This window comes from Phalacrocorax aristotelis, unplaced genomic scaffold (assembly GCF_949628215.1).
Source record: "Phalacrocorax aristotelis unplaced genomic scaffold, bGulAri2.1 scaffold_127, whole genome shotgun sequence".
NCBI classification, from domain to species: Eukaryota; Metazoa; Chordata; class Aves; order Suliformes; family Phalacrocoracidae; genus Phalacrocorax; species Phalacrocorax aristotelis.
In genome coordinates, this window is record NW_027441293.1 from 50,140 (window position 1) to 75,817 (window position 25,678).

General features: G+C 56.8%; 2 protein-coding genes across 2 annotated transcripts in view; both read left to right on the forward strand.

Moving 5' to 3' along the window:
* Window positions 1-13,567, forward strand: part of LOC142051293 (E3 ubiquitin-protein ligase rnf213-alpha-like) — a gene marked incomplete at its 5' end in the record, with an annotated part of 51,322 nt that extends 37,755 nt beyond the window's left edge. Inside the window, 26 exons of the mRNA XM_075080438.1 lie at window positions 249-369; window positions 694-794; window positions 1,281-1,454; window positions 1,649-1,821; window positions 1,905-2,001; window positions 2,087-2,201; window positions 2,439-2,622; window positions 3,214-3,422; window positions 3,622-3,723; window positions 4,031-4,246; window positions 5,039-5,120; window positions 5,444-5,478; window positions 6,355-6,449; window positions 6,631-6,781; window positions 6,875-7,043; window positions 7,410-7,501; window positions 7,971-8,228; window positions 8,435-8,570; window positions 9,052-9,135; window positions 9,412-9,580; window positions 9,810-10,005; window positions 10,919-10,996; window positions 11,243-11,443; window positions 11,907-11,996; window positions 12,255-12,415; window positions 12,895-13,567. Of these exons, the coding sequence (XP_074936539.1) occupies window positions 249-369; window positions 694-794; window positions 1,281-1,454; window positions 1,649-1,821; window positions 1,905-2,001; window positions 2,087-2,201; window positions 2,439-2,622; window positions 3,214-3,422; window positions 3,622-3,723; window positions 4,031-4,246; window positions 5,039-5,120; window positions 5,444-5,478; window positions 6,355-6,449; window positions 6,631-6,781; window positions 6,875-7,043; window positions 7,410-7,501; window positions 7,971-8,228; window positions 8,435-8,570; window positions 9,052-9,135; window positions 9,412-9,580; window positions 9,810-10,005; window positions 10,919-10,996; window positions 11,243-11,443; window positions 11,907-11,996; window positions 12,255-12,415; window positions 12,895-13,087 (3,682 nt within the window). The remainder of the gene's footprint in view (window positions 1-248; window positions 370-693; window positions 795-1,280; window positions 1,455-1,648; window positions 1,822-1,904; window positions 2,002-2,086; window positions 2,202-2,438; window positions 2,623-3,213; window positions 3,423-3,621; window positions 3,724-4,030; window positions 4,247-5,038; window positions 5,121-5,443; window positions 5,479-6,354; window positions 6,450-6,630; window positions 6,782-6,874; window positions 7,044-7,409; window positions 7,502-7,970; window positions 8,229-8,434; window positions 8,571-9,051; window positions 9,136-9,411; window positions 9,581-9,809; window positions 10,006-10,918; window positions 10,997-11,242; window positions 11,444-11,906; window positions 11,997-12,254; window positions 12,416-12,894) is intronic.
* Window positions 13,568-18,917: 5,350 nt separating this feature from the next.
* Window positions 18,918-24,249, forward strand: LOC142051286 (hydroperoxide isomerase ALOXE3-like). The gene is made up of 13 exons (XM_075080433.1): window positions 18,918-19,127; window positions 19,425-19,623; window positions 19,700-19,781; window positions 19,875-19,997; window positions 20,134-20,237; window positions 20,343-20,665; window positions 20,752-20,955; window positions 21,086-21,172; window positions 21,674-21,843; window positions 21,924-22,045; window positions 22,135-22,235; window positions 22,612-22,782; window positions 23,012-24,249. The coding sequence occupies exons 1-13, from the start codon at window positions 18,990-18,992 to the stop codon at window positions 23,189-23,191; spliced, it is 2,004 nt and encodes a 667-aa protein (XP_074936534.1). The 5' UTR covers window positions 18,918-18,989; the 3' UTR covers window positions 23,192-24,249.
* Window positions 24,250-25,678: the final 1,429 nt, after the last annotated feature.

Here is a 25,678-nt window from a genome sequence, read left to right on the forward strand (position 1 = left end):
GGTCTCTCCAGAGACAAAACCCAGAAATGGGCTGGCAGTTTCAGTTTGGCCCAAGGTTCGCTGAAACAAGCGGTGTAGGCTGGACCATGCCGTATCTTCCTTCCTCTAATGCTATCGCAGAAGGTCCCTGTGTCCTCAAGTGACTACACGCTGCCTGGGATGAGTCACAGAAATACTGGTGGGAAGGGATTTGGGAGGTCTTTGGTCCAACCTAACAGGCATCCTTCGGGGGGTCGTGTGCTTCGCAGACATCGCTGGACCTGCACCAACATCGTCTACATGTTGATTGACCACCTGCTGCACAACGAGACACAAATAGAGGAGAAACTTCTGAGGCTTGTGGTGAAGCAGTTCATCTTCCTCTGGAATGTAGGTGTTTGCTGGAGCAACCCGTGGCTGTGAAGCTTGGGAGGGCTTTTCTCTTCCACAAGACCTCCGGTCCCAGATGTAGGGAGGGCTTAGGAATGGGAAAAGGCTGGAAACACCGTCCAAGAGACAAACACTATTTGGATTCAGAATCCAAAAGGGTTGATCCATGGATCAGAGGTCCATGCAGAGACATCCATACACGGATCTGCTTAATTCTGCTGTTCAAATCTGGGCCCCTGCAACGCTGACATCCCATAATGTTCATCCTCCATGTACCAGAGGGTTGTTTCTGCTGAACTTGCACCACGTGTTTGCCTTTTGCAGCGCCTCTATGCAACCCCGGGGTTTGAGCTGGAGAAGACTTTTGATTTGGTGACAAAAGTGCTGAAGAAGTGCAACGAGAATACCAACGTCGTGTATCTGGTGTAAGTCTGAGCTGGAAAAAAGCTGACTTTGGGGTCCTTCTCCATCAGTGCGGCGTTTGTAAAGGGTGGGGGAAATACATCAGCGCTAGGGATGAACCTCCCTGGGCCAAAGGGAGGCTACACTGGTGAAGCCAAGGGGTGAGAGCCTGTCTTGGAGGTGGTGAATCTTCTCTGGGGGAACTCCTCTTAGCTGCGGTGCCAAAGAAACCAGCTCCCCTGAGCACCAGGCTCTGCACCCCCTTCGCCCAGCCATCCTCACCACGGACCTCTCTGAGGTGGGACGGTCCTCACGCAGCTCAGAAGCTGCTGGGTCTTGAAGCAGTGGTGGGTCACCCTGGTTCTCTACTGACCATTGAGGCTAGACAAAAGTGTCCATCCAGCTTCATCCCTGCCCCCCAGGACATACATTAGGCAGGAGCAACCCGCGCCCTTCCTCAAATCTGGCAGCAGCACTGAGCTGCCTCTTCTTTTGGTGGTGTCCCTCAGGAAGGGTGTGAAGGAATGCAAGAGCTGCCTGCGGGAGATCACTGACCCGGCGGAGCTGCCCTGCAGCCACATCTTCTGCACTCGCTGCATCCTGGAGTGGGTGAACAAGCAGTGTAAGATCTGCAAGGAGAAATTCCCGGAGGATTATGTACCCACGGCTTCAGAGGCCACGAGGTATCCAAGCGCTGGCAAAAACCTGCCCGTCTCAAGTGTCTTCGTGTTAAATATTGGGATGGAAGATGCTGGTGCCTGAGCAAACGGCCATCTCTTCTCCCTGGCTTGAGTCCTGTGCTCTACAGAGAAATGCACGTTGTTTCTTTCCTTGGTTGGAGGTTGACCAGGAGTTTTGGTTCTCTTCTTCTCTCCAGGGAGGCTGTCGCCTGTCACAACAAATTCAGGAGGAAATGCAATTCCTTCTTCATGGAGTTCATCGCCAGGTACTTTTTGGGAGGCAGAGAGGCACCGTCTGCTGAAATAATTCAGTGCCTGATACAGTTTGTGGCTTGCAAACCCAACCCTGAGCATCAGACGGGGAAAAGAGGTAAAAGAGCTTGGGTCTGGTCTACCTGGGTCTGACCTCCTGTTCTTGGAAGTCAAATAACGGCTGTCATCCTTCCTTCCCAGTGTACAAGCCGAAAAGCGAGTTGTCACCCTTCGAAGAGTGCATGGACACCAGTCCTACCATCCAGTCCTCCCTCCTGAAGCTGCTGCTGCGATGCGGGTCAGCCCTGAGGTTGCTCCCAAACCCCATTGCTGAACCCCTTGGCTACGTGGATGCTGATGCTTTGTGTCTTTTCCTGCCCCAGGTTTGACAACGTCAAGGTTCACTTAGAAGATTACCTGTCCCAGATGGAGGAAAAGATAATATCCAACCAGAGTAACATGGACCATTTCTACTTCATGGTGGTGCATTGTCTGGAGGTGAGTGGCCGTTGGGATGCTCTAGGAATCCCGGCGAACACCGTAACTTGGAGCCACCACCCCAGCTAAAACCTATTGATCACATTAATTACACCCCCTTCCCCCCATCTTTTTATGCATGAGGAACCAAAGGAGGAGCTCACCTTAAAGATGAGGAGAAGACACAAGGAAGGAGGAAAAGCTGCTCAGTTTTAACTCACCTTCAGACTGTTAAAAATTGTCTCTTTCCTCAAGTAGGATTTTATGTATCCTTCTTCTGAAGAAGACGTCAGCCATCTTGCTGAAAACTGCCTCTCCACCGCAGACCTGTCTGCTTTCTGCAAGCCTGACGTCTCAAGAATCAACACCCTCCAGTTCATTGCCCAGCTCCGGCTCTCCATCAGCCACGTGGCCACTGTGCTTGGCAGATGGACGCTTTCCGGTGAGTTCTTTCGCTTAGTGTAGCACGAGAACCGCGCCTACCCCTAAGCAGGTCTAGAACATCCCCCAGAAAAGGTCCAGCCTTGGAGGTTTTTGCTGGAAAATTGCCGTTTTTATGAAAATCGAAGTTGTTTTGGACAAACTTTCCAGCTCTTCGGTCCCCAGACTCACTGTGTTCTCCAAGTATTTCCCCACATATTAACGGACCCTCTGTGTGTTGGCTTGAAGCCATGTTTCAACTTGTGGGGAGAAGATCCTACTGCAGCCTAGATCCTACTGCGACCTAGATCCTACTGCAGCCTAGATCCTACTGCAGCCTAGATCCTACTGCGACCTAGATCCTACTGCAGCCTAGATCCTACTGCAGCCTAGATCCTACTGCGACCTAGATCCTACTGCAGCCTAGATCCTACTGCAGCCTAGATCCTACTGCGACCTAGATCCTACTGCGACCTAGATCCTACTGCAGCCTAGATCCTACTGCAGCCTAGATCCTACTGCAGCCTAAACAGCTGTAGGGGCTGCACTGGTGAAGGACACGCGTGATGTGCCACCACTGGGGACTGGGCATAACCAGAAACCTCCCTTCCAGCTGCAGATCCCAATGCGCCTGCTGCCGAGGGGAATGAGAGAGAGCAAGACCTGGTGAACGCAATGAAGCAGCTGGTGGCGAAGGCTCCGACTCCGTGGCCTCAGGTGTTCCTCATCAGAAATCTCCTTGCCATCTGTGGGCTCACCTCTATGTGGAAGATCCTCTGGATGGAGAAGTGGATTTTACCCCAAGGGTTAGACATTTCACAGGTAGGTTGTTTCTTGAAGGCCATGTGCCGAAGCAGAGCTGAGGGGGGTGGGATTTGCTGAGCTCGAGCCCTATAAAATTCATGCACAGGGCTCCCTTCCAGCTGAGGAGCGTGACAGGCCCCCGTAGGGTGCATTCAACCTCCTCTTCGTGCCCTTCCACTTGCTTCTTAGGATAACAACGTGCGTCTGTGTTTTTCAGGATAGAAGCACCTGGTCGAATACAACACTGATGTTTTCGGTGCTGGACAAAGCACAAAACCAGCTAAAAAGCAAAGATTCCACATTAAAACAGAGCTTGACGGTGAGTATCTGTTGTGTCTCTAACAGGGGGTTTCCGTGGTTTTTGGCCTAGCACTGTTGGTTGGTCTGGAACAACTGGTTGATCTGGAAGTGTTGATCTGGAACTGTTGGTTGATCCTGAACTGCTGGTTGATCAGGAACCTGCTGGAAACAGGAGGTTTCCACCTGTGTTGATGGAGAGTTGTGGCAGTCCCGCAAAGGGGACTTTGCATGGACACTGGACCTTAGCGGTGAAGCCAGAAGACCCCTCACAGGGAGGTGCCATGCTGATTGCCTTTGCTTATATCTGTTTTGTTCAATTTCTGTAGTCTGTCATGAGACAAATGGAGAACATCCTCCGGTTGCCACCCACCCCAGATGAGCTGCTGGAAGACAAAGTAAAGAGGATCACGGATGCTTTGGGTGACGGTGAAGACCCAGGCCTGCTGGAAGTGGTCTTCCACACTGCACTCACTCTGGCTTTGTTCCCGAGGCACATCACTCACCTCCTCAGGAACATCTGCTTCAAGCCTGACGTTGTGAAGGTGAGTCGCAAGGCCGAGGTGCACAGCTGTCTCCACCCCACTGTCCTGGTGCACGTCGTTCTGGCAGACAGACTTTGTCTGGTCAGCTTGTTGCTTTGTAGATCATTGTTCCTCTTCCTTCTTGTTGCTCGGGCTGAGAAGTAACTGCAACCACCCATCCTGGTCTACTTCAAATGTGGATGAGAAATATGGTCTAGAGGACATGCCCATCTCTCTTTTGTGTCAAGGGGAGCCAAGGGGCTGGCAGAGCTTCCTTGGCTGAGATGAGGTGGTTTGAAGCCCAGCCTGGGCATCCTCCTCCTGCCAAAGGTCTTCCATCACTCAGAGGATGATGGAGATGCTCACTGCTGAGCTGGGTTTCCCCTTGGGTCTGTCCACGCATGAGTTGTTCCTGTTATTTGAGGGCTGCAGGAAGCAACCAGGACATCATGCTGCTTTTCCTGGAAATGAAAGAGGCAGCCACCTCTGGATCCTCTCCCTTCCCATCAAGGTCTTGTTTGGCCTATGGTGTATTCGGTTCCCGAATCAAGCCTCAATAAATAATTGGGACCCTTGGGGACTTCCTTATTTCTGGTCACTCCAGCCTCATATCTCTCTGTCTGATGTACCTTGCTCCCTCACTTGGTCCCCATTCCCTCACCAGAAGTTTCTCCTTGATGACAGTGGCCATGCAGGAGGACCTTTCCTCCCCACTGCTTGCTTTAGAAGCAGAATCGTCCCTCGGATAGGTGGGAAGAGAGCTAGGAAGATGGTTAGCCCCAGCTTCACTTTCTATCGTGTTTCCTTTCCAAGGGGTCTTACCTTCCCACCATGCCTGGAGACCTGCTTTTTGATGTGCAGAACTGGAAAGTCGGTAACATGGATAAGATCTGGAGTAAGTATTGGGGGAATCTCGCTGCTCCTGTGCACGTGGGGGAGCCACCAGCAACCGATTGAGATTGGCCAGGGGACAGAGGGAAGGGATTGAAGACTCCTGAAGGCCATCTCTGTCCTTCTGTTGAGTTCTTCATGATCTCTACCCAGGTGTAGCAACTTTGGGTCCTTTTTTGACAAGGTCTGTGAGAGGCATGTGGTGGGGCTGGATGCCAGGGGATGGGGGCCAGGCCTGTCACACTCTTGGTGAGCTCCTGGCCACGTTCCCATCATGGAGGTTGTTGTGGGAGATGACTGACTAACCATATCCTCTTGCACACGTAGGTTGTCAGTGTGGCTCGTTCTGGGTTGTCACCTATGTAAGTGTCTCCTCCTGACTGGTTGTCTTTGTAGCTCTGCCTTCTTGTGCTTCTCGTTGTATCACTGTCGCCTCCATGGGAAAAAGCCAGGCTTGGGATGAGCTTCTGAGGTTTTCTTTTGTCTCTCAGAGCTGTCCATCCACTTTGCACCATCTTGAAACATCTCTTGGCCTCTTGGCCTGGCTCTTTCTACTGGGTGGCTGCTATAGACCCTCCTCCTGCTGCCCCGCTCCCCTCCTAATGTGAACTTCAATGTCACATCTGTGTCAGGTGGTCCCTTTGGTGCAAGAGCAGCTGCAAGGCTCAGAAGCCAGTTTTGCTCTTCTCTAAGCCACCTGGGTTCTTCTCCAAGCTAGTTGGGTTCTTCTCTAAGCCAGCTGGGTTCTTCTCCAAGCCACTTGGGTCCTTCTCTAAGCCACTTGGGTTCTTCTCCAAGCCACTTGGGTTCTTCTCCAAGCCACTTGGGTTCTTCTCCAAGCCACTTGGGTTCTTCTCCAAGCCAGCTGGGTTCTTCTCCAAGCCAGTTGGGTTCTTCTCCCAGTGAGGCACTAGGCTAAATGGAGCTGGGATTTGTTTCTTCCTATGGGAATGGTGGAGTGAAGTGGGTTCTTCCAGGTCTTGATTAGTTCCATCCCCAAATTGATGCCTAGACGTATTCTGCTGACTGTAGGAAGAGCCTGGTTGTTCTGGAGATGTTTGCTCATAGGCACGCGTCCCCCTCCTGCCCCTCGTTAGCTGTTGCAATGACCCCATGTAGAAAGCCAGGGGAAGCACATGGAAACCCGTGGGGTGCCCTCAGCTTTTGCTAGATGCCTTCAGCAAACGGCCGGGCTTCCAACCTTCTCTCTCATTCTACTTTTGCGTGCCCAAACGCAGTGTGGGCTTCCCGTCGAAGTGGCGAAATGCAAGTGTGGTGCCACCATTGGGGGAACTAACCACAAACCTGTGGCCGGCTTCATTCAGGAGGAAACGTAAGTCAACCCGCCTGGCTCCACAGCCCCAGAGGGCTTCATCCGCCCACCTAGACCTCCGGCAGTGCCACGGGCATGGGGAAAATGCTCTGGTTGGGCAAAGCAAAGGTCTCTGCATCCCGTGGTCCCGCTGTGGGACCTAGCAAAAGTTGTGGTGGGTGATTGCTTTCTCTGAACACAGCACCAAGGATAAAACGGCGAAAGGGTACATCCTGGGAAGCCCCGACACGCGGATGAACGAGCTGCAGAGGTGTCTGTCGCCTGCCTGCGTCAGTCTCGCGAGAAGCCTGCTCCATTCGTCCCTCCTGCTGGGCATCTACGCTGGTAAACAGGTGAGTCGCCACCATGCTGTGAGGAGCGTTCAGCCGACCTTGGGAGGAGACCTTCTTGAGGGCCCTAATGGAGGAACCTGCCCTGTCTTCCAGGCGATTCTAGACCTGATGAAAGAGGAACCGGAGGATGTGGAAGAGTTCTTCTGGGGCCACCTTCGGAAAGACATTGCGTGCCTGGCAGAAGCACTCGGCAGGAACATGGAGGATGCTGTGTTGACTGTCCACCTGTTTCTACAGCACCTGAGCAATGAGAACCCAGCAGGTAGAGAGATGCTGGGAAGTGCTGGGAAGTCACCTGAAGGCTCACAGTGGTTGGGTTTTAACCGGGGCTGGTGTCACTGGTTCTTTCTTCCCGGGATAGTCTCCATCCTGGGAAACTGGTGAGAAGACAGGGAGGACCATGAGGGCAGCGAGGTCATTCAAAGCACTCAGGCCAGACCAGCTTGAGGGCAATGAGCAGATTGGGAGATAGTTTTCTCCAACTAAGCATCTGCGTAATCCCGTCTGCTCGCGGTTCCGCTTATTTCTACATCATCTTCGTCCTCACTGTCAAGAAAGCCACAAAGCTCTGGGCAGACCCCAGGGTCTACAGGGCAAAAGCTCACATAGTCCTTTGTGTCTTCTACAGATGAGAGTGTCGCCTTGAGCACCCTGCAGCAGAAAAAGGACCAAGAGCAATGGGAGGCCTCCTTCAAGGCCCTGGCTCAGCCCTTCTTCCAGGTACGACTGTGCCCAGCTGCTGCTCCCAGGTATCGCGTACCCAAAGCACCGCTGTGCTGGTGGTCCTGTCCATGTCCAGACACATCTGCTGAGCTCAGGGTGCTCCCATGTGGAAGGAAAGAGATTTGTCCCCTCTTTTTTGAACTTGGACCTCGTTCTGGGGTGATGGAGACCTCCTGGCTGGCGCGGTCTCCTGCTCTGCTCCTGCAGAGAGCTGCCTTCTTGGATGCTTTCTATATGCCGACACAGATCCTCCTTGGAAACCAGTCAGGTTTCTTCCCTTGGAGAAAATTACCTGTGGGCTTCTCCCTGAGCAGTTCTGTTCTTGTCACTTTGGTGGCAAGTTCTTACCATGCTTCCCCGCTTCTCCAGAGCCCTCATTGCTTTTCTTTGCCCTAAGACGCCATGAATCCCCTTGGGCTGCTTTGGTAATGAGGGGTGGCTCCGAACAACCCTTGGGTTCTTACAGGAATTGGAGCAGAGACTTAATTCTGTCAAGGAGCAGAGGATGAATGAAGGCCACCATGGCTCCAGCCTCCTTCTGAAAATAGCTTACAGCCAGACACCACCTTTCCAAGGCCTGCCGAAGCAGGGGTTGATCAACCAGCCCTGCATGTGGAGATTTGAACAGAAGATGACCATCCAGACCTTGATGCATCTCCTACAGCAGGAACATGGAGAAGGCACTGGACACCCCTACCCCATTCTGCTGGAGCTCCTGTTGAAGGTTGGCTGTGTGAACCTTTCCTCTCCTCCAAAACATGCAGGCACTGAGTAGATTCACCCTGGTTGGTGTCCATGGGGCACCGGGGTAACTGTTTTCTCCCCATGTTTCTTTGGAGCATCCAAGCAAAACAAGGTCCTCCTCCAGTTTACCCTGAGGTGCAAGACAGGATCCTTGTCCCTTGAATCACGCTGAATTTTCTCTTCCAGCTTGAAAACATCCAACATATCCGACACCTGCCTGACATTTTCCGTCTGCAGAATGCCCTGATCCACTTCTTCCAAAACAGCCAAAAAGGGGAAAGCTACACAGTCCGGCAATTCCTGGACCAGCCTGAACTTTCAGGTGTGATACGGATTTCCATCACGCCCGGGACGGGGGGCGTTAGATACACCTCAGCGCCCAGATGCTCGCCTGGGAAGCTGCTGCCGTAGTTTGCACGGTAGAGCCAGCACAGCCCACAGAAGAGCAACCCATCGAGGCTGGGGGTGCCTCTGCAGGAGAAGTTTTGGGGGGAAATTAGGAGAGGGTGGGGGTGTCTGAGGCACTGAGATAGATCCAGGGCAGATCCTTTCTCCCGGGGCATTTTGGTGCTTGGCAAGATTCTTCTGCTGTGAACAAGGAAGATAGGTGCGGTGGGCTTTTCAGCTCCTAAGTCATGGTGCCTGGTTGACTGATGTCACACGGGGCCCAGCCGGAGCCAACACACAGCACGGTTTGCTGTGACACCACCACTGATGTATCTGTTGGAGACATCCTTTGACCTGGCACGTCCCCTGGGAGGATGCCTTGACCGGGCCGTTTTCTCTACTCTCTGTGCCCACAGAGGACCAGCGTTTGGCTTTCAGCAGAGCTATAGAGACGATCCGGAAAGTTTGGAGCAATATTAAAATGAACCCATCCAGCTCAGGTACACGTTTTTCCTCCCGGAAGAAAGAGGGATGTCACGTCCCTCTTTCCTTGGCCGTTTCTTCTGGGGATGCCCCAAAGCTGAGCTGCAACTACCTTTCCCTTTCACTTCCTGGCAGAATTGCTCGGCTTGCTTGCTTTCCACCTGCTAAAAACAAATTTAAAACCCTTCTGAAAATATAAAACCTAATAAAAAGCCCTTCTAAGACCTCCGTGAAAGGGAGAACTTCCCCTGGGATCCGTACAGTGGGCAGAAGACTGTTCTGCCATTTTACAGGCATCACCATCCTGCCAGACCTCTCGCCGAGTGACATCAACACCAACACTGCCATCCTACACCTCCTCCCCACCCAACCGTCCATCAGCCACCTGGTGACCAGCTTCCTCATACAGCTGCAAAACAGCTGCATCGACACAGCCGCGCGGGTCACCAGGGAGAGGCAACGGTAGGTCTCAAGCTGCTCACCCTAGGGCTTGTCCAACTCCTTCACCCTCTGTAAAGGCTCCATGAGAGGTTTTTAGGGCTGACGTGGGGCTTGCAGGAGTGCTGTGGTGGCCAAACTATGCCTTTGCAAGGTCCGGGCAGCTTGGTGTTCAGCAAAGCGGGTCCTTGATGGCAGAGTAGGACGAAGCGAGAGGTCCTGTAACCCCACAAAGCAACCTTTTCTATCCCAGGTCTGTCTCCACAGAAGAGGTGAAGCCCTCCTCTGTGCTGGCCATAACCAAGAGCGATCTGGTGACCATGGCGCTCGCCAACCTGCAGTACGAGATAGATGAAGATGGCACCAAGACAACCTACTTCGACTTCCAGATGCTGCAGCGGCAAGTGGTTGATTGCTTCATCAGCGGGAAGCCCATCATCAAGGTTCAGGTGAGCTCAGCATGGGTCAAGTTGTGTTGTCCGAGGCCAGTAGTGGGGTTGGGGTCTCTTTCCAGCCTCTTCTACCTGCCTTTCTGGAGTCAGCAGACTCAACTGAAGGCATTGGCAGATGCCTCCTGTGCATCTGTCTCTGTTCCTTGGGTTTTGAAGGACTTCCATGGCCAGAAACCACTTCTGTGGTCATGAAATGGTGGCCTGAAAGGTAGTGTGACCTACAGCACTGTCTTCTGTGAAGGGGAAGCCACCCTAATTTATTTGAGAACAAGGGAGAAGTTGGTGTTAGCTGTTGAAAGAACTTCAAGAGGCATCTTTCAGAGTTATGTATGGCCCAAAGTGGGACTCTGAACCACCTTGGAGGAGCACATCTCTGGGTGGGGCTGTGGGTCTCCATTCTGTGAAAATGAAGCCTGGAGCCAGTGGGAAAAGGGGACTTGAGGACACTAGAACCAGGCTGCCCTACAGCAAATGGGCCATGCATGTGCTCCTAAAGGTGGAAATCTGTCCACACTGGCTGTGTCCAGGACCATTTTGGTCCTTGGAAATGGCTCCCAAGAGGATTTTCTCCATCACCTCGCTGGGTACAGAGGTGAGGCTGCGAGCTCACCAGATTCTCCTTCATGGAGATGCCTTCTTCCAGCCATCAGGAACCTCCCCTGATCTCCACAACCCCCACAGTGGCCTCAGAGGGCCATAGACCATCTCCTGCAGAACCCCATGGGACATCCTCCTGACTCATATCTGCTCAGCTGAACTTCCCTGCTGGCCCGTTAGATATGGTGTGAATTTGGGGTTGTCCTGTGCAGGGACAGGAGTTGGACTTGATGATCCTTGTGGGTCCCTTCCAACTCAGAACATTCTGTGACACCAAGCGTATTCATAACCATCTGTCCCCAACCCTTTCCAGACGGCCCCATCCATTACGCTCAACAACGTGAGGACCCTCCAGGACACCAAGACTAAAGTCAGGGACCATCTTCCCCAGGTAGGAAACAAGTTGCTGGTCTTCTCCTCCATCCAACCCTGAGGTCTCCCCTCATGTCCCGTGATGCGATGGGAGCATGGAGACTGGGAAGACATGGGGAAAGACCCAAGGCCAACACAAGTAGGGCATTGGAGACCTGGCAGGACCCAGTTTTCCTGTTCCGGATGGGTGAGCAGGCTGGGAGGACATCACATTGTGGTGGTCCCAGCTCTCACTGGGTCACATCCTTGCCGTTCTTACTGCCAGGAGCTGCTCAGCATCAACCAGCAGAAGCGCATCATGGAAGAGGCCTGGTCAGTCAACGCCCTCTCCAAGGCCCTGGCCACCTTGAAGGTGGCTGCTGAGTTCCTGGCCGTGACAGGTGGTGACCCAGAGTACCCGCTGCCCGAATATGTCCAGCAGGAGCTGAGGATGGACGCCAGCGCAAAGCAGTTCCAGGACGTGCCGGTGGGCGAGAGGCTCAGGGCAGCTGGGGAATGAGACCCTTGTGTCTTCTCCTTGATGGCCACCCGTACCACTCTGTGCAGGGCTTCATGTCCCCTGTGGCTCTGACCACTTTCATGTGCTCCAGAGTCCCCAGATCTAGCGTCCATGAAGGTTTGGGGGTCCCCTGCTCAAGGCAGAGGTTCTGGGCACCTGGGTAGGTTTAAAAGCTTGGCAGGATTTCATGCCATGTCCACCAACGCCTTGGGGACACCTTGGGTGCTGCGGATGGCCTGGAATCCTCTGTGGGGGATGCTGGTGATGCGGGACCCAAGGGTTTGTAGATGCACCCACCTGGATGTGCTGAGGTCCAGCCATTGGGGGATGTTGGTGGCCCAACATGTCCTCTAGGACATGCTGGAGTTGAGCATGGACATGACTTTTCCAAGGAGCTGAATGCCTGTGCCTCTCTGTCCCCCTTCTTCAGGTGGTCCCCAACACCCGGCTGAAGCACATCCTGTCGCTGTGGCAGGTCCTGGCAGCTCGCAGGTCCATGCTCTTGGTACAGCTGAACCAGGTGAGGGCGATGAGGCTGGGGGACGGAGATAGTGTTTGCCACCCCGGGGAGGAGAAAGGAAACCTACATTGCCACAGCCAGGCAGCACTTTTGACATCCCCGTCTTATCCCTTCCCTGTGTAAAATCAAGGTCTCTGGCCCATCCTGAAGATCATCCACCCCCCTGGGCACTTTCAGGGTTGGCTTATGTCTTGGAAGCTCTCTGGTGGCCCTGATGTGAGGTTCAAGGACATGAGAGGGTTGTGGTGATCTTTGCAGGATCCCTTCTGCCTGGTACCCAAGCAGTTCCAAGAGCAGCTGGATGCGAGGGAGGCAAAAGCCCTGTCCTCTGCATTGTCCAACACCAACCTCGACCTCTTCCTCATTGAGCTTCACGAGATGATCACGGTGGCACTGTCCAGATTTGAGCCTGCATATGAGTAAGTCTAGGTCATATCCTGGGACAGCCAGAGCAGTGGCAGAAGTCACAGCTTCCTGGGAGGGTTTGGGTGGGGGGGACCTCCGAAGGTCTCAGGTCCACTTCCTGCTCCAGGAAGGTTACTCAGATCCTCATCTGGTTGCCCGTTGGTGGATCTCTGTCTTTGGAGATGCTCATCTTGGGGACTGTCCCAAGGTGGCATCACCCTCATGGGAAGAGGGTTTTCTTATGCCCAGCTATCACCTGCCCATTGGCTCCTGATGCCACTGGAGATACCCAGGGCAGCCTCTAGCATGAGGCGTTGGTCATCAGTGGCCAGCAATCTTGGACACCATTGAGAGCCACCATTGACCAACTACCCTGGCCAAGACAGTGCTTATTATTGACAGCCAATGCTGGCCTTGGCTAGTGGCTAGGGGTGGTGGGACACCCATCCCACCTCCATCCACTCACCCCCATCATGCTCTACCTCACCCGCAGGCTGAAGGATGCCTTTAGGTTCTTCCTGGAGGACAACCAAATTCCCCCCATCTCTGTGGTCACCCTCACGGATGCCCTGGACCCAGACATTCCTGTCAAGAAGATCCTCTCTGTCTGGAGGACAGCTGCGAAGGCCAGTCAGATCAACACCGCTGCATACAGCCAGGAGAGGCCAGCCCAAGGCAGCCATTAGCCCCCCTCTCACAATGACCCTGCTGGTGGCTTGTACCCATGGGCACAGAGGAAACATCCACCCCTTTAATCCCAGCTCTGGAAGCGACGCATGAGCTTCACATAGGCTCCTGGAGCAGCTTGAGCCTCTGAAGCCCCAAAATCCTGCTCCCCCATTGCCTGAACCTGGGAGAGAAGCTCCCTCCTGGACCCACCACTGCCCCCACGAGGACCCCAAGTGTCCCTGTCCCTCCAACCCTGCAGAGCCACAGCAGGAGACTGGTGAACACCTCCATAGGCACATGTCCAATGCCACTACCAACGTCCTCAGTTGGCCAACTCTGCCTCCCAGCAGTCCCAGGGGTGTCCGAGGTGCTGGAGCCCCTCTACAACTTCCATATTGGCCAAGGGGTGCTTCTGTGTGTCCCTGTGCCCATTGTTGGTGGCCCCCATCCTGCTTTGTCCCTCTGTCTCTTCCCATATCATTAAATGCTCAAGGACCCATCTTGGTTTCGTGTTATTCCCAAAATGGTAGTGGAGGGGACCTGGCTGCTGTCATGGGTGTGACCATTCCTTCTGGGGGGCCACTATGGGGCGCAAGGAGGCTCTGGGGAGGCAGCGGTGGAGGAGCTGGAGGCTTGAGCTTCCTCATGCTGGCCTCCATGGAATGGCAGGTGCAGGAAAGAACACAACCACCCTACCCAGAGCTGCCCCCAGTGCTCCCAGTATACCCCAGTGCCCCCAGGGTTTGACCTGCGTGGTGAGCTCCTTCCCTCCATCTTCCTGGGGAAGGAGGATCTTGGTCCTCTCCACACCCTGCAGGTATTTATTGACACTGCCCCTCGCAGTGTCTTCTTCAGGCTGGACCATCCCAGCTCCCTCAGCCTCTCCTCCTCACTGACATGCTCCAGTGACCTCATCATCTTGGTGACCCTTCCCTAAGTCTAGTTTAAGGCTTTTCATAGAAGTCTGGCCAGGTTTTTGGTGAAGACCCACTTGGTCAGGTAAATCACAGAATCCCTGACTGGCAGGGGTTGGAAGGGCCCCCTGGAGCTCACCCCGTCCCACCCCCTGCTGGAGCAGGCACCCCCAGAGCAGGGGCACAGGGCCGCGTCCAGGCGGGGGGCGAATGTCTCCAGGGAAGGGACCCCACAGCCCCTCTGGGCAGCCTGTGCCCCTGCTCTGGCACCCGCACAGGGAAGGGGTTTGTCCTCATGTTCAGGTGGAGCTTCCCGTGTTCCAGCTTGTGCCCGTGGCCCCTTGGCCTGGCGTTGGGCACCACTGAAAAGAGTCCAGCCCCATCCTCCTGACACCCACCCTTCAGGTATTTATAGGCACTGATGAGATCCCCCCTCAGCCTTCCCTTCTCCAGGCTGAACAAGCCCAGGTCTCTCAGCCTTTCCTCCCAAGGGAGATGCTCCAGCCCCCTGAGCACCTTGGTAGCTCTCCACTGGACTTGCTCCAGCAGTTCCATGTCCTTCTTAAACTGGGGGGCCCAGAACTGGACACAGCACTCCAAATGTGGTCTCCCTAGGGCAGAGCAGAGGTGGGGATAACGTCCCTCACCCTGCTGGCCACACTCCTTTTCATGCAGCCCAGGATCCCATTGGCCTCCTTGGCCCCAAGGGCACGTTGCTGGCTCACGGTCAGCTTGTTGTCCACCAGCAGAGCCGCTTTCCAGTAGTTCAGCCCCCAGCCTGTGCTGGTGCGGGGGGTTGTCCCTCCCCAGGGGCAGGACCTTGCACTGGCTCTTGTTGGATTTCATGAGGTTCCCCTGGGCCCAGCTCTCCAGCCTGGCCAGGTCTCGCTGGATGGCAGCACGGCCTGCTGGCGTATCAGCCACCCCTCCCAGCTTGGTGTCACCAGCCAACCTGCTGAGGGGACACTCTGTCCCATCTTCCAGGTCACTGATGAATGCATTAAACAGGACCGGACCCAGCACAGACCCCTGGGGAACACCAGTAGTGACAGGCCTCCAGCCAGGCTCTGCCCCACTGATCAGGACCCTCTGAGCTCTGTTGTTGAGCCCGTTCTCAATCCACCTCACTGTCCCCTCCTCCAACCCACACTTCCTTAGCGTGTCCGTGAGGATGTTATGGGCAACGGTGTCGAATGCCTTACTGAAGTTGAGACAGACAACATCCACTGCTCTCCCTTCGTCGACCCAGCCAGTCACGCCATCATAGAAGGCTGTCAGGTTGGTCTTAGCATGATCTCCCCTTGGTGATCCCATGCTGACTGCTTCTGATAACCTTCTTGTCCTCTACATGCCTGGAGATGACCTCCAGGATGAACTGCCCCATCGCCTTTTCAGGGATGGAGGTGAGGCTGACTGGCCTAGAGTTTCCCAGGCCCTCCTTCTTGCCCTTTTTGAACACTGGAATGACATTTTCTTTCAAAGATGATGGAGAGTGGCTTGGCAAGAACAACTGCCAGCTCCTTCAGCACTGGTGGGTGCACCCCATCAGGGCCAGGGATTTGCAAGGATCCAGTTTGCCTAGGCGATCTCTGGCCCAATCCTCCTCAAGCAAGGGGAAGTCCTCCTTTCTCCAGATTTTATCTCTCTCCTCCGGGGGCTGGGATGCCCGAGGGCCAGCCTTCGCAGTGAAGACTGAAGCAAAGGTGGCATTCAGTAATTCCACCTTCTCTGCAGCCTGCATCACCAGGGTCCCCACCTCGTTCAGCAGCGGGCCCACAGTTTCCCCAGTCTTCCTTTTACTGCTGATGTATTTGAAGAAGCCCTTCTCATTATCCTTGGTATCCTTCGCCGTATTTAGTTCCAGGCGGGCCTTGGCCTTCCTCTTCGCATCTCTGCATACCCTGACAACATTCCTGTATTCCTCCTGGGTGGCCAGTCCCTTTTTCCACATACTGTAAACCTCCCTCTTCCATTTGAGCTTCTCTAGAAGCTCTTTGCTCATCCATGTGGGTCTCCTGGCTCCTCTGCCTGGCTTCTTCCTCCTGGAATGCACTGATCTTGAGCTTGGAGGAAGTGGTCCTTGAATACTGACGAGCTCTCTTGGACCCCCCTGCCTTCTAAAGCCCTAGCCATGGGATTCCTCCAAGCAGGTCTTTGAAGAGGCCAAATTTGGCTCTCTTGAAGTCCAGGGTTGTAATTTTACTTGTCGCCCTGCTTCTACCACGCAGCATCCTGAACCCCCACCATCTCATGGTCGCTGCAGCTAAGGCTACCCCCAACTCTCACAGCCTCAAACAGCCCTTCCTTGTTCATTAGTGTAAGGTCCAGCAGCACATCTCGCCTCGTTGGCTCCTCCACCACCTGTGTCGATGCTCTGCAGGAACCACTTGGATTGTGCGTGCCTCGCCGTGTTGCTTTTCCAGGGAATATCAGGGTGGTTGAAGTCCCTCACGAGAACCAGGGCCTGCGATTGTGAGGCTACTTCCAACTGTCTGCAGGAGGCCTCATCAAATTCCTCTTCTTGATCAGGCGGCCTGTAGCAAACGCCCACAACGGTGTCGCCCATATTTGCCTGCCCCTTAATTTTTACCCATAAGCTCTCGATTCGTCCTTCTTCCACCGCTAGGCAGAGCTCGATGCATTCCAGCTACTCCCTCACACGAAGAGCAACTCCCCCACCTCGCCTTGCTGGCCTGTCTTTCCTGCAAAGCCTGTAGCCACCCATGACCACGTTCCAGTCACGCGAGCTGTCCCGCCGTGTCGCTGTGATTGCAATGAGATCGTGGCCCCGTGACCGCACACAGATCTCTGGTTCCTCCTGTTTACTGCCCACGCTGCATGCCTTGGTGTACGCACGTTTCAGAGAGGTACCTGAGCACCCAGGTTTCCCTGGAGGGGTGCACGAGGACCCACTATAACCATACACTCCCTTGAGGTGGTTGGTCTTCCGAGTGTCATTTCGTGAGGCAGCTACGGCACCTTTGCCACTGCTCTGGTTGGCCTGGATTATTCCCCCGTTGGATGGGATGGCACCAGCATTGCCACTTTGGACCCCACCCTTGCCCCTTCTATACAGGTGGATTCCATCCCTCGCTAACAGGCTATGGGTGCTGAGGAAAGTCCCATTGTCATAAAAGCCAAAACCCTTGTGATGGCACCAGCCTCGTGCCATCAGCCCCCAACAGATCCAGCCTCTCACAGGTAGACCTGGCTGCTCAAAGGTAGATCCACGATCACAGAAGCCCAAACCTTGAGTATGGCACCAGCCACGTAGCCAGATGCTCCAGTTGCTTCATCATCATCCCTGGACTCTCTCCAGTATGTCCATGTCTTGCACTGGGAAGCCCAGCACTTGGACCCAGCCCTCCAGGTGTGGCCTCACCAGCACAGGGGTGAAGGACCACTTCCCTCCACTGTAAGCCACCTTTGCGACAAGAGCTTATGGTCAACTTGGTGTCCACATATGTGGACACCAAAAAGATGCCCACTTTTCTACCAAGATGCTCTCCAGCCTGGTGTCCCCATCGTGTCCTGGTGCTGGGGGCTGTCCCTCCCCCGGGGCAGGACTTTGAACTTCCCCTGGTAGAATCCCACGAGGTCCCTCTCAGCCTGTTTCTCCAGCCTGCTGAGGTTTCTCTGGGTGGCAGCAGGACCCTTTGGAGTCTAAGCCGCTCTTCCCAGTTTGGTGTCACCTGCAACTTGCAGACGTTCAGCCGGTTGACAACCCACCTCACTGCTCACCCAGCCCATACATCAACAGCTTCTCTAGGAGGATCTTATGGAAGACTGTGTTGAAAACCTTCCTGAAGTCCAGGAATACAATCTCCACTGCTCTCCCCTCATCTACTAGGCCAGTCATTGCACCATAGATGCTTATCAAATCGGTCAAGCATGACTTCTCCTTGGTGAAGTGTTGTGGTTTAACCCGAGCCGGCAACCAAGCCCCACACATCCGCTCGCTCACCGGTGCCCCAATGGGATGGGGGAGAGGATCGGAAGAGTAAAAGTGAGGCAACTCGTGGGTTGAGATAAAGACAGTTTAACAGTAAAAGCAAAAGCTGCGCGCGGAAGCAAAGCAAAACCAGGAATTCATTCGCTCCTTCCCACGGGCAGGCGGGCGCTCGGCCATCCCCAGGAGAGCAGGGCTCCATCGTGCCTAACAGTGACTTGGGGAGACAAACACCATCGCTCCCAACGTCCCCCCTTCCTCCTTCTTCCCCAGCTTTATATCCCGAGCATGGTGTCGTGTGGTACGGGATATCCTGTGGGTCACTTTGGGTCAGCTGTCCCGGCCGTGTCCCCTCTCGGCTCCTTGTGCACCCGGCAGAGCACGGGGAGCTGAAAAAGGCCTTGACTATGTAAGCACTGCTTAGGAACAACTAAAACACCCCCACGTTATCACCGCTGTGCCCAGCACAAATCCAAAACACAGCCCCACACCAGCTACTATGAAGAAAATTAACTCTACCCCAGCCGCAACCAGGACATGAAGCCATGCTGGCTCCTCCTGATGCTTCTCTAATCCTTTGTGTGCCTGGAAATGCTTTCCAGGATTTGTTGCTCCACTGTCTTCCTTCGGAAAGTCCCTGCTGGCCCCACAACCGCTGCTCCGCAGCATCCCTTGAGCAGCCAGTGAAGCTGGGGGCAGGGACGCAGCAGGAGATGGAGGAGACCCTGGGGAGGCAGGTGGAGATCCTGGTCATGGCGAACACCCCCTCCCTTGGGCCCATGGCCACCCCCCGCGGGCCATCGCTTGGGTAATGTCCCCATGGCCACATCTGTTGAGATTAGATAAAGTGGGTGCTGGCTGGTAACGGTCATCTGATAACACCTCCCCTTGAGAAGGAAGGACCGGCCACCCGGCTTGTGCAACAGCCACAGGGCCTGTGACACGTAAACCAACCAAAACAGCAGGTTTCCACCCCCAAAACCCTTCACCCCTACGGGTTGTTGCTTTTTGAAGGCGTCTCTTGGACTTCGCTGCTTGTCCTTGGTGCAGCTCACCATGGCTGTCTACAAGGTGAAGGTGGCAACGGGTAGCATCCTCGCAGCTGGGACCAGCAACAGCATCTCCATCACCTTGGTGGGCAGCCGTGGCGAGAGTCGCCAGACAACCGTCAGCTTATACTTACTGCCGGGAAAGGTGAGCGTGGGGACGGGGACACGAGTGGTGGCATGGGCTGTCCTGAGGGTCCCTGGCATGGGTTTTACTGGAGAGGGACGGAAAAGGGCTTGGGTCTTCTCCAACGTTTGATGGATTGAGGAAAGGGGTCTTGGGGGAATGGTGGGAGGTGGTCTTGGGGAGGATGGAGGAACTTTGGGGGAACCCCACTCTGAACTCCCACTCTGCTGGTGGGGAATGCTCCTACCTCCCGGTGCCACACTGGAGCAGCTGCCCTCCCTCTCTAAGCCATTTCCCACCCACCCCCCCCACCACCAGGAGAAGGACCTGACCGTGTCCTGTGAGCAGGACTTGGGTCCCATCATCCTCATCCGCCTGCACAAGAAACGGCTCTTCTTGGAGGATGCCTGGTTCTGCAACGATGTTTGTGTGGTGGCCCCTGACGGCACTCTCTACCACTTCCCCTGTTACCAGTGGCTGGAGGGAACCACCACCGTGGAGCTCCGGGAGGGCTCAGGTAAGACCCATCCCACCCTCATCCTCTTCTGCTAGCCAGGGGGGTTCAACCTTGACCCCTATCTCCTCTTTTCCAGGGAAAAAGCTGGCGGATGATCAGCTGGATATCCTCAAGGAGCATCGGCGGAAGGAGCTGGAGGCACGGAAGGAGGCTTACCAGTGAGAGCAGGGACATAGGGATGGAAGTCCACCATGGCCAGGGTGACCTGGCCAGCGGTGACACTGACGTCCGTCCCCATGTCCCACCTGCAGGTGGAAGAGCTTCGCCGAAGGCTGGCCCCATTGCCTCAAAGTGGACTCCGTCGAGGAACTGGATTCTAACAGTCAGTTCTCCAGCATGAGGTCCACCAACTTCACTGGTGTCCTCCTATTCCAGTAAGCAACGCCCCAAGGTTGGAGAGGACCTAGATGATGGGAGTGAGGAGCATTGCCAGTGCCACCCTGTCTTGAGAGGCTGGCGGGGGGGGCAGGGAAGGGATGGTGGGTGCTGAGATCCACCTCTGTCCCGTAGAAAGGCCTCCTACCTTCTGTCAGGGTTCCTGTTGAGACGCACCTCCTGGACGAGCCTGGATGAGATGCGCAGCATCTTCTCCCGGACACAGGGCAGGGATATTGGTGGGTGCCTTGTGTGTCGTCCCCACAACCCAGGGCTTCTCAAGAAGCCCCTGGCTTAACGTGGAAGGTGGGCACTTGGGTGCTGATGTCTGGTCACCTCCTCAGTCCCCGAGTACGTGGCCAAGCACTGGCAAGAGGATGACTTCTTCGGTTACCAGTTCCTGAACGGCAACAATCCCATCATCATCCGTCGATGTGAGACGCTGCCGGCCAAATTCCCAGTGACGGCGGAGATGGTAGCTGGTTCTTTGCGTGGTGACACCAATCTGGGCAAGGAGATGCAAGAGGGTCGGATCTTCATCGTGGACTACGAGCTGCTGGAGGACATCCCGGCTGGCACCATACACGGGCGCCAGCAGTACGTGGCCGCCCCACTCTGCCTGCTGCACCAGGGCACCGATGGGCTCCTACGCCCCATCGCCATCCAGGTAGGGACATTCCACCCCAAACCAGTGGACAACCCCACCACGGTGGTGGAGAGAAGATGGTCCTACCATGTGGTTGTGTTCCACAGCTCAGCCAAACACCGGGACCCAACAGCCCCATCTTCTTTCCAAGCGATGCCGAGTGGGACTGGCTGTTGGCCAAGACCTGGGTGCGCAATGCTGACTTCTACAGTCACCAGCTCCTCACCCACCTCTTGAGGACCCACCTCTTTGCGGAGGTCTTTGCCATTGCCACCCTACGTCAACTGCCTGCCTGTCACCCTCTCTTCAAGGTAAGGACCCACCTCAGGACCACTCACTGCCCCCCACCCATCTGACCACCGTAATCCCCGACCCAACAACCCCCTCTCAGCTCCTTGGGAGGTCCCTGGTCATCTCCAAAGTCTTGGTTTCCACCACCAGCTCCTCATCCCCCACTTCCATTTCACGTTTCACATCAACACGTTGGCCCGGACTGTCCTCATCAGCCCTGATGGCATCATTGCCAAGGTGATCCCCAGGGACTGGGGGAGCACTGGGATCTACTGGGAGCACCTGGGGGGCACTGGGGTGAACTGGGATAACTGGGGATACTGGGAGGGACTTGGAGCACCAGTGCTCTTGGAGCATTGGCGTACACTGGGCGTGCTGGGGGGGGGTTACTTGGAGTACTGGTGCCCTGGGTGCACTTGGGGGCGTTGGAGTATAGTGGGACCACGGGGGGACACTGGGGGCCACTACAGAGCACAGAGGGGCTGGGGAGCACTGGATGGCAGTGGGGGGGCTGCTTGAAGTACTGGTGGTCTGGGAACACTGGGATGTACTGGGAGCACTGGGAGCACCGGGGAGCACTGAAGACCCTGGGGGACACTAGAGAGCCTGGGGGTGGGATTTGGAGCTGGGGAGCGCTGGGAGCACTGGAGTATATTGGGAGCACTGGGGCAGCTCGGGGCTGGAGGGGGGCATAGCACCTCCTGTCCTGAGCACCCATGGGTGCCCCCTCCCCACCAGGCCTCAGGGGTCACCTACGAGGGGTTGAAGCTGATCGTCCAGCGGGGCTTGGAGCAGGTCACCTACACCTCCCTCTGCTTCCCCGATGACATCCAGCACCGCGGCATGGCCCACATCCCCAACTACCTCTACCGGGATGATGGGATGAGCCTCTGGGAAGTTGTCAAGAGGTGGAACAAGGGTTTGGGTGGCAGGTGGTGGTGGTCCCATAGGTGCTCTTTGGTCTCATGGTCACCTCACCCTATGGTAGCTTTGTCTCCGGCATCGTGGCTTTCTACTACCAGGAAGATGCGGCAGTGAGCGGGGACACCGAGCTGCAGGCATGGGTCATGGAGATCTTCACCAATGGCTTCTTGGGCAGGAGCTCCTCAGGTACCATGGGTGCCATGGGGTGTCTCCAGGGGTGGTGGGGAGACAAGGACAGGTCCCTGATGCTCTTTGCTGTCTTTCCCCACCCCCAGGTATCCCCTCCTCACTGCAGACAGTGGCGGAGCTCAACAAGTTCCTCACCATGGTGGTGTTCACCTGCTCGGTGCAGCATGCGGCTGTCAACAACGGGCAGGTGGGACAGGGGACCTCTGACTCCTCTGCACCCGAAAAATGTCCCCAGGTGTCTCTGTCCCACGCTGGAGAGGTCTTCCCCTCCAACCCTTCTGTGTGCAGGAGCATTGTCCCCATCCTGAGCCAGGGGACATGTCTGTGTCCACCTCTCTTCATGCTGGAGGGGTGCCCCATCCATCCCCTCTCCATGCTGGAGGGACTTCCCCACCTCAGAAGAACATTCCCATCCAACCCATCCCCATGCCAGGGGGACAACCCCATCCATCCCCTTTCCGTGCTGGAGGGACGTCCCACCCTACGTCAGGAGATTGTCCCCATCCAACCCATCCCCATGCCAGAGGGGTGACCTCTGCTGACAGTGGCCTCTCACCCCACAGTATGACCTGGGCACCTTCCTCCCCAACAACCCGTCCTCCATGCGCCAACCACCGCCGATGACGAAGGGCAAGGCCTTCCTCCAAAGCTTCCTCGAGACTGTCCCCGAGGTGGACACCACCGCCAGCATTGTGGTGGCCCTCATCCTCCTCAGCTCCCGCCTCAACGATGTGGTGAGTCTGGCCCCACCATCACCATGCCCTCCCCAAAACAGCAGTTCTGGAGGGGTGGGTCTGAGGAACCCCAAGACGTGCCCATCACCCCCTTGGGTAGCCCCAACCCCAGGTTGGTGGCCACCATCACTCTACAGCTACCAGGGTACCCAGAGATCCCCCAGAGATGGCTTGAGACACCTCAGCCAAGTGGTTGAACCTGATGGGTGCCCATTCCTGTGTCCCCCAGACGCTCTTGGGACACTACCCCGAGGAGCGGTTCACGGAGGCAGAACCCCGGCGGCTCATCAGGACCTTCCAAGCGCAGCTGAAGGAGATCCAGGACCGCATCGAGGAGAGGAACTACAGCACCAGCCTGAGATACAACTACATGAACCCAATGGAGACTGAGAACAGCATCTCCATCTGAGCGCCCCCCACGCCCCCAGCACCCCGCAGCTGGGCATTCCCAGCTACCCCGGCACCCCAAACTTGGGCACCCCAGCACCCCACCCCTGGGCACCCCCAGCAGCCCCACACCTGGGCACTCCCAGCACCCCACACCTCAGCACCCCCAGCACCCAGGCACCCTGGCACCCCTACACCTGGGCAACCCCAGCCCCCAGCACCCCCAGCACTGGGCACCCCCAGCAGCCCCACACCTGGGCACCCTACACCTGGGCACCCTGGCACCCCCACACCTGGGCACCCCCAGCAGCCCCACACCTGGGCACCCTACACCTGGGCACCCTGGCACCCCTACACCTGGGCATCCCCAGCACCCCCACACCTGGGTACCCCCATCACCCCCTGGCATCCCCACCCAGCACCCCGTACCCCACTTCCCACCCCAGCCCTCAGTAAAGGCCAGCTGGCAATCCAACCCTCTCTGCTTGAGGGGGATCCTAAAATCTTGGGAAGCCCCCAACACCTCCCTAGAGCCCCCACCCAGACAGGGAGCTGGGGGGGGTGGTGTAACTGGGAGACATGTTGGGGTGCCCAGTGCTCCCCAGTGTTCCCAGCACTCCCAGGTCTCTCCAGTCTCTCCAGTGCTCCCCAGTTTTCCCAGGTCTCCCCGGTGCCCCCCAGTGCCCCCCCAGTGCTCTCACTGAACCCCAGTGCTCTCCAGTCTCCCCAGTGCACTCAGCATCCCACAGTGCTCCCAGTGCCCCCCAGCACTCCCCAGTCTCCCCCAGCACCCGCACACCTGGGCATGCTTGGCACCCCACATCCCAGCACCCCCAGCACCCCACATTCCAGCACCCTGGCACCCCACACCTGGACACATCCAGCACTCCCAGCACCCCAAACCTCAGCACCCCCAGCACCCCACACCTCAGTACCCCCAGCACCAGGCACCTCCAGCACCCCACACCTCAGCACCCCCAGAACCCCCAGCACCGGGCACCCCCAGCACCCCACATTTGGGCACCCCCAGCACCGGGCACCCCCAGCACCCCACACCTCAGCACCCCAGAACCCCCAGCACCAGGCACCCCCAGCACCCCACATTTGGGCACCCCTGGCACCCCCAGCATTGGGCACCCCCAGCACCCCAAACCTCAGCACCCCCAGAACCCCCAGCACCAGGCACCCCCAGCACCCCACATTTGGGCACCCCTGGCACCCCCAGCATTGGGCACCCCCAGCACCCCAAACCTCAGCACCCCCAGAACCCCCAGCACCGGGCACCCCCAGCACCCCACATTTGGGCACCCCCAGCACCGGGCACCCCCAGCACCCCACACCTCAGCACCCCCAGAACCCCCAGCACCAGGCACCCCCAGCACCCCACATTTGGGCACCCCTGGCACCCCCAGCATTGGGCACCCCCAGCACCCCAAACCTCAGCACCCCCAGAACCCCCAGCACCAGGCACCCCCAGCACCCCACATTTGGGCACCCCTGGCACCCCCAGCATTGGGCACCCCCAGCACCCCAAACCTCAGCACCCCCAGAACCCCCAGCACCGGGCACCCCCAGCACCCCACATTTGGGCACCCCTGGCACCCCCAGCATTGGGCACCCCCAGCACCCCAAACCTCAGCACCCCCAGAACCCCCAGCACCAGGCACCCCCAGCACCCCACATTTGGGCACCCCTGGCACCCCCAGCATTGGGCACCCCACAGCACCCCAAACCTCAGCACCCCCAGAACCCCCCCAAGCACCGCACACAGCACCCCCTAGACCTGGGCACCCCCAGCACTGGGAACCCCCTGCACCACCTGTACCCCTGGCACCCCCAGCACCCCGTACCCCGCTTCCCACCCCAGCCCTCAGTAAAGGCCAGCTGTCAATCCAACCCTCTCTGCTTGGGCTGCAAAGCCTGGAGGTTTCGTCCCGGTGTTCGGACGTGGCCGCCTCTGACACGCTCGGGCTGGTGTTGCTGAGCACGACGTCACGCGGTATGGAGTATCCCTGGGGTCCGCTGGGGTCAAGCTCTCCCAGCTGTGCCCCCTCCCAGATCCTGGGGCACCCCCAGCCTCCTCGCTGGCAGGGCAGCGTGAGGAGCAGAAAAGGCCTCGACCCCGGGGCAGCGCTGCTCGGCAATTATTGAAACATCCCTGTGTTATCAACGCTGTTTTCAGCGCAACTCCAAAACACAGCCCCAGACCAGGTACCGTCAAGAACATTCACTGCACCACAGCCCCAGCCAGCACACCTGCCCAGCTGCTGGGATGGGGGCTACGGCTGCCCGCACGCCGCTGGGGGTGAAGGACTACACCCCCCCGGCACGCCCCAGGGCGGGGAGTGCAGCCCCCAGCACGCTGTGCAGTACGGCCCCACCAGCCGGAGCCCACCCAGCCCCGCTGCTGGCCCAGGAGGCACCAGCCGATGCGATGCGGGGGCTGACCCCGCACCTCCTCACCCTCCCGCCACCCACCCCTCCTGGGGCAGGAGCGCCGGGCCCGCAG